The sequence below is a fragment of the Panthera uncia genome, chromosome X, assembly GCF_023721935.1.
Source record: "Panthera uncia isolate 11264 chromosome X, Puncia_PCG_1.0, whole genome shotgun sequence".
Classification (NCBI taxonomy): domain Eukaryota; kingdom Metazoa; phylum Chordata; class Mammalia; order Carnivora; family Felidae; genus Panthera; species Panthera uncia.
In genome coordinates this window covers 17,314,010-17,321,863 of record NC_064817.1, presented here as the reverse complement: position 1 = coordinate 17,321,863, position 7,854 = coordinate 17,314,010, and the positions used below count along the sequence as shown (strand labels likewise).

At 43.2% G+C, this 7,854-nt stretch overlaps 1 protein-coding gene across 2 annotated transcripts in view; it reads right to left on the bottom strand.

Annotated features, from left to right (window-relative positions):
• The window catches only part of PHEX (phosphate regulating endopeptidase X-linked), a 223,282-nt gene that overhangs the window by 156,764 nt on the left and 58,664 nt on the right, over positions 1 to 7,854 (bottom strand). For both annotated transcript variants that reach the window (XM_049643584.1, XM_049643585.1), the window contains 3 exons: positions 5,990 to 6,106; positions 2,657 to 2,740; positions 1,292 to 1,437 (listed from right to left, as the gene is read on the bottom strand). In XM_049643584.1, coding sequence (XP_049499541.1) covers positions 1,292 to 1,437; positions 2,657 to 2,740; positions 5,990 to 6,106 — 347 coding nt within the window. The remainder of the gene's footprint in view (positions 1 to 1,291; positions 1,438 to 2,656; positions 2,741 to 5,989; positions 6,107 to 7,854) is intronic.

Sequence of the window (7,854 nt, the reverse complement as noted above, 5' to 3'; positions counted from 1 at the left end):
AAAGTCAATTATGAAGGGCCACCCCCCCCCCCCCCCCCCCCGCCAACAAAACAAACCACTAACTGAAAGACTCTCCTGGGGTTCTCTTTGAAATACGGATTCTGGGGACTTGCCTCAGAACTACTGCACCAGCCCCTGTGGAGGAGGGGCCTCGGGAAAGAGGCCCAAAGAGGCACTTTTCCCAAGGGCCCAAGTGACAAGGTGATGCTGCCAGCATTGCTGGTCTAGGGAGCACACCTTGAATAGCCAGTCTCCACCCCACACAGACACTTACCTAGCTCTAGACTCAACTTTCACTTGGAAAATTTTCATAGGATCACTGCTTATCTCTAAGTGGCAGAATTTTCAGTAGATTTATTATCTCTTCTCTCCCTTTTCTGTATGCTTTCCTCAATGAACACATATTCCCTCTATCATGAGAAAATATCATCTTAAAAGGAAAAGCAGCTCTTCCAAAGTGTTGAAGTGTTCCCACAAGTAGGGATGGATGCTGAAGTTTATTTCTAGGATTTCTGCAGGCGTCTTTTCTTTTTTAACATAAGTCCCGGCAAGATAGCCTTGTCTGAGTCCAAATAAGAAAATATGATTTTTAATTATGACCTGGCAATTAGCCTAGTAAACTGCCTTTGAAAATGACTTGACCATTCTGTGCTTCATTTTCTGTAGTCAAATCTGAATGGCTTCATCAAGATGTACAATTCTCTTTCACGGGCGTTTTCAGGATTTCCTTGTTTTGTAGTGCTGAAGTAGCAAAGCAACAAATTCTAAAAAATGCCTTAAAATAAGGAAAACCGGACAGTTCCTGAAGTTGTTTCATCCGTCCAATTTTTCCACGGCTGTCAGAGTACTCTTATTCAGCACAGGGGCTTCAGTAATATTGCAACAAAGGGACTTAAAGGCTAAACAAAAACCAAAAAAAAAAAAAAAAGGCAGCAAAGGACAAAGAATGAACTGGAGAAAAAAAGATATTCATATAGAAAGCTCAGAAAATAATATCGTTATATAACTAGTTCCCAAAACTAGGAAACAATTTAGGTTTTCAGACAGAAAATATGGAGAAAGATGAGAAATAAGGAGCAAAAACATTGTGTATTTGCTGCTATCACAGCACGTAAATTACATCAGATGATCATTTTAGCCAATTTGTCACAAGGGGCACCACGATTTTCCCTAAGACTCTTTTGGTGTAACTTTCTTTAACAACAGTTATACCAAAGATATTCGAGGAAAGGCTTTATAATGTAAAAAAGAAAAACAAAAGTCACAATAAAATGCAAAAGAAAGTTCTTACTTCTTCCGCTCAGAGCCTAATATCCTAAACAAATCCTTAAAGTACTGCGGGACACGGACAACCACGTTCTCTGAAGGGTCAATGTCTTTCAGACCCGGGTAGAGTCTAGAATCGATGACCTTCTTGATGTAGCCCAGCCAGTCAAACTGAGGAGAGAGAGAAAAACATCGACTGAGAGAGCATCTGTTGGGCAGCAACCAAGGAGAAAGGCAAATATAGTTGGCTGAACATAGTCCATCGCTTATAATGGATTTGTGACCAAAGTTAGAGATGTAACTGCTCAAATCTACAAAAGAAATGACTGGTCACTGCCACCCAGACCTACTGCCTGAATCATAGATTCCACATGTGCTCTGTACCATCTGCCCAGACAGCACACCCCCTCACATGGTGACAGGCACAGTCACTCACTCCCTGGCCCCTCCGGCACCCTCCCTCTCTCCTTAGCTCTCCCTCCTTCATTCTCTACCCCCACCTGGACTCCTTCCTCCCACTCCTTTCCCCACACACTCCATCCTTGTGCTTACCCTCACCCCTGCCCCCTGCACCCATTCACTCATGTCCACACACAGATGCCCCACATACTACTGGCCTCCCCTCTGGTGCAGCCTTTCTTACACAGGGAAAAATAGGCAGCAACAACAAGTAACATGTGTCCCGTCTTCAGAGCATCACTAACTTGGTGCTTTTAACTGGCTACCCCAAAAGTCATTTCTTGTCTTTTTCTTTTTTTCCTCCCTTTCCTGTATCCACTATTGAAATGGAAAACCAGTTAGTCACTTGTGGCCTCCCCTGTAGGCAAGGGATGGCCATGGTTCCCAATCTTACTCAAGAAATAAAGGGAAGATATGTGGGAATATCCTGGCAAAGCTTCATGGTTTTTTGTTTTTTTTTTTTTTTCCTGCTAAAAGAGACAGACATGGCTATCCTGGCCCTTCCCCTTTCTTCCTGACCTGATGGCAGGTGTGAAACGTGGGGCTGTGGCAGTCACCTCGCAACCATGAGTCATCACACAGGAAGTCAAGAAGCCAACAGACTTAGGAGAGTGGAGTGGAAAGAACAAAACGTTGGTCTTTGACAACACTGTTAGCCAGCAAGAGCAATACCAACAGCCACCTACGTTTAGACTTTTGTCATGTAAGAAAATGGGCTTTAAGTTTTTAAGCCACTCCTGGGAAGATTTTCTGTTTCATACAAAAGAAAGCATCCTGAGGCACAAAGGATATCCTATGTGGTGAGTGACAAATAGGATGATAACCAATAAGACTGGTAGGTTTCACAAGGCAAAAGTTTACACACACATGATGCAAAGTCGCTCGTAAAATGATCAGTTAAGATAAAATTTCCTAGATCATTTTCACCAACCTGAGGAATCATAGCACTCAGCTGGGAAATGTTCATTTTGTTATACATGGCCTCACTGGTTCGGTTTTCATGTGGAATCATTATCTGTTGGAAAGAGGCTTTGGTTATTTTTTCAAACAAACCATTTCTTGATGCATGACTACTTTCTACATGTGCCAAAACATCTGCCTAGTATCATAAAGGTTTTCAAGATTTCGGTGCAGTGCTGAACTTGGGAGACCGGGGCGGGGGGGGGGGGGGGGGCATCACTTTAGGCAAAATTAGCATTACAATAATAGAAAGAAACTTTCCTGCCCTGTTCAGTGTGAAACACTGTCCTCACCATAAAAACAACTTCCCAAATCCTTTCCTCACCTGTAATGTGGTTGGACAAAAATCTATTACTGGCTCAGGTTTGATAGCCAAAGTGAGATTAGGCAACTAAGACACACATCCAGCTTCACCTGTGGTATCCAGATAATGATCTGAATAGCTCGTGAACCACAGACCATCCCTTCATCCCTCAGAGCCTATTTTCACAAAAGAGCACTGGACTATCAGGATACCACTGCCATCTGTGATCACTCTGTCGACAGCTCATTATCTCCCCTCCACTCTTTCCTCTGCTTTCTCTGGCCTTGAGATTCCCCTGTCACCACTGCTCGGGGAATGAGTTCAGTTACCACTCAAATACATATTTCTAAGTCTACATGTCCGGCCTTGATTCTTCACACACTTTCTACTCCCAATACTCAGGCTCTTGGCCACTGTGCCAGTACCAAATCTAAGCTTCTAGCCTCTGCTGTGATGAATCTAAGAAGAGCAGCAATGATTATCTTCCTCAAGGGCCACCTTAATCACTTCCATGGACAGGAAGTAGCTCCCCATAGCCCTAAACCACATCATGCTTTTGCCATAAGGCCCTCCATCATCTGATTCCCTTGCATTAAACTTGTCACCTCCTACCTCACATCTCATGCAGGACTCTCCTGCCCTGGCACCCCCATCCACCATCACCACTCCCATAGTTTGAACTATGATTCAAAACTTTGCCCAACATTCATTTTCTCTGTCAAACCTTCCCAATTAAACTCCACTTCACTCTAATTACAAGGGCCACTCCATCAACAAGACCTCCCTTTGTGCACACTTCTTTCTAGCTGGTACTGGTTAAATGAACACTTGCATGGCTAGATTGATACGGACTTTTTGTGCTTGGCTAGGTTGTCCTGTCTCCCCAGATTCAGAAGTTTCCCTAGTACTATGTGTCCCACTAATTTTGAATGACCTAGGTGTGTACAAGATGGGAGGTGAGAGTTACTGGCTGGCCAAAAATCCATGCACCATAGATTTTTCAAGACAAAATCACACAGGGCTGAGTGATCAACATCAGCCCCCTCTTTTCTAAATGCTTCAGTGCCCTCAGCTTCTTCCTCCTCACCCTCCACAGGAGAGACTTCATGAATCTTACAAACAGCTTCCTGGATCTGTGTGAATCGTTGCCTCAGAGAATGTCTCTCCTCCCTCTCTACTAGGGCTCACAGCCCCAGACTGAAGCCCTTTGGCCTCAGAGCTGTTTTCAGCTCTCTGCCAACTACTTCCCCACACCCCGTGGACTTGTCACTTCATTTAGCTTCTCAACAATTCCCAGTCTTGCCTCAACCCAGCTGTTTTTAGTTCCCTTTTTGGTCCAAATCCCTGGCTCAGGGCAAGGCCTTCTCCCCCTATATCAGAGGTTCAGTCCAAATTAGAGCTCTGGGTCTCCTATTTGCCTGGGAAGGGAATCCAGATGGCCTCTAGACATGACTTAGAGGCCCAGTCTTTGACTCCACAACATCTGCAGCCGTCTTCACACACTCTTCAAAGGTAACTGCAGGAATGAACTTTTTGTTCTGCAAGTAGGAGTTTGGAGAGAGGTACCAAGTACATCACTTCAGCTGAGAGAAACGAATTCCTCCTGACCCTTATCAATTATCCCTACTCCATACCTGAACACCATACCACCACTTTGCCTAACACCAAACCAAGCAGCACTTGGACTCACATGCAACTCCATATTTTTACCAACTTCTATTATAAAAGACGATACTCCATATGCAAGATCTTCTTGATAAAAGTATCATTTTTTTGTCCACTACAAGGTATCCCCACAAGCAGATTTTACATTTGCTCCCTCTGGTCCTGAGAACACATAGGCATTTAATACTTTGCTTCTTCTACAGAAGAAGTTATATTCTTTTTTTTAATTCTTTTTTTTAACATTTATTTTTATTTTTGAGAGACAGAGAGAGATAGAGCATGAGTGGGGGAGGGTCAGAGAGAGAGGGAGACACAGAATCTGAAGCAGGCTCTAGACTCTGAGCTGTCAGCACACAGCCCGACATGGGGCTCGAACTCACGGACCGCGAGATCATGACCTGAGCCCAAGTCTGATGCCCAACAGACTGAGCCACCCAGGTGCCCTGAAAAGAAGTTATATTCTGAACAAAGCTAACCACTGAGGATTTCTCATTGTTCTCCCTCAAGTTTGTTCCTAGGTCTCTACCCTGAACCTGAAAGAACTTAAAGTAACTTACACAGAACATAGCATTTACATGTGGCAAGAGAAGAATAAAAAACAGGATTAGGTACAAGGTAGCACCAGGACAGCAGCTAAAAAATGCTTAGCAGCATGCCCTATACACTTTCTACATCAAATTATGTATCAAATATCTAGTTTGGGTACACAGACTTCCCAAAGCCCCAATCTTAGGTCAGACCGATCCTGAGTGGGAATGATATAAAGAATAGACTAGATTTAAAAAGTCAGTTAAGTGTCCAGCTTCGGCTCAGGTCATAATCTCGTGCTTCGTGGGTTCAAGTCCTGGGTTGGGCTCTGTGCTGACAGCTCAGAGCCTGGAGCCTGCCTCAGATTCTGTGTCTTCTTCTATCTTTGCCCGTCCCCCATTCATATTCATTCATTCATTCATTCTCTCTCTCTCTCAAAAATAAATAAAAAACTTTAAAAAAATAACCTTCCCTCAAGTCAAATCCATACAGATTTATTAACTATTCTTCTATAGGAACCACACAGAATTTTTTTTAGGAAAACATAGAGGATCTCCCTGGTGCTATTCTTTGGCCACAGCTGAGCAGCATCTGGACCTTGGGCTTCAAGCAGGGAGACAGAAGGAGTGAAGAGCTCTTCTCTCTGTCATGGTTCTTCCTGTTATTTCCCAGAAGGGATGCTATTAGTTATACCTTGGACCCAAAGGACAATGCCACAGAATGCTATTTTTATATTTATTTTCACTCGTGATATACTTCTTTTAAAATAAGGGGGAAATAAGAAAGAGATTTCACATTAAGACTTACCTCGGCTATCTTAATTTCCAGTCTAAGCACTGACTTCATGTCATGCTCTGCTCGGGAGCTATTAGCTCCCAAAAGCACAGCAGTATCCACCATGAACTTGTAAAGGGCATCCCGATACTACAAGAGATAAAGAAGCAAGTGACCATGACAAGAGCCTATTCAAAAGTATGTTTCAGGGGGGCGCCTGGGTGGCGCAGTCGGTTAAGCGTCCGACTTCAGCCAGGTCACGATCTCGCGGTCCGTGAGTTCGAGCCCCGCGTCAGGCTCTGGGCTGATGGCTCGGAGCCTGGAGCCTGTTTCCGATTCTGTGTCTCCCTCTCTCTCTGCCCCTCCCCCGTTCATGCTCTGTCTCTCTCTGTCCCAAAAATAAATAAAAAACATTGAAAAAAAATTTTTTAAATCAAAAGTATGTTTCAGGGACACAGAAAGACAGAAACAGCAGGTGGAAATAAATGTTCTTCATTTTCACTCTGTACTCAAAGTATAGTACAGGCATTCTGCAATACCAACCACCCACCTACCACTTTGGGAGAAAGAAGAGTACAGCTACTTGTGTACTGTTTCCATGAGAGACAGAGATGTCCAGCCACCAAGGGTCAAGAGAACTAGTTTTCTGGCAACCAGTGATATTATGGATACATGAAACATCTCCAAATGAGCCCAGAATAGAAAGATAAAGGTCAGACTCCTCTTTCCAAGCAAGTGAGGCTTTAATAAAATAATGGGAAAGAACCGTTGCTAAAAGCAGGAGGCATGATCCATGAAGACTAGTGGAAACTGTGATTTATTCTCTTCTGGCTCAATTTACCCACCTTCACATTAAGAAATAAAAGACCTGTGATTGCAGCCCTGTCCTTTAAATTTTGTATGGATTTTACAAAGTTTTCCTCACTGCTCAGGGAACAAAGAAGAGAAGAGAGGAATGATAAAGAGAACCCCAGCAAACAGCATATACCCAGTTTCCTCCTTGTATGTTCATATACCCATTTTCAGGCTGATCACAGGTCACTGGAGAGGGACCCTACTCTGTGGGAACTGTGGAAGTTTGTTGAGGGTCATCTTTCCTTTCAGATATATTTGTGAGAACTCAAAACCCCACATAATAAATTATCTCATAGTTCTGTTATGGGACTAAGATTTCTTCCTAACAGACACTTATGACCTTGAGACCTATATAGTGCTTGCATATAGCAGGGCCTTAACAAATATTTGTTAATCAGTAAGCAAGTTTTGCAAATAGTCTTAATTAGAAACAATGTTTTGTAATTCCCAGTTCAACTTAAGAAATTATTTAGTCAATCAATACATGTATAAAAGGTCTTGCTAGGCATTCGGTGCTTATGGGGGGTACAGATGAAAAATTACATAATGCATGAGTCTGGGTTCTCAATGTGTGATCCAGGAGGGAGATAAACATGTAATTATTAACTGTAACATTAGAGAGACAAAAATAAGTTCTTTAACAAAGCCGCTAAGGGTTTGCAAACTCAAGAACTGAAGAAGAATTCCAGCCTGGAAAAACCGGCACAGCACACTTGAAGGAGACAGGTTCAGGAGCAGTGAAGAGTCCTCCTGTGTGTTGAGTAAGATGCCTTTGTTGGGGGAAAAGTAAAAATATATCAGACAGCAAAAGTGCTTTGGGATCATGTCATGAAGAGACCTTGAAATCCCTCTAAGGAACTCAGAGCCTAGCGCATGAGCAGAAGCATGCTGGGAGCTGTATTTTGAGAAGGGGTCTTGTGCAGTGGTGCTAAGGAGGCAATGAAATGAATAGGAGGAGGTAACAGTTAAAAGGCTACTTATTGTAGTCAAGTCGAGAGTTAACAAGGATCTGACCTAAGGCACTAAAAATAGAAAGGATGGGG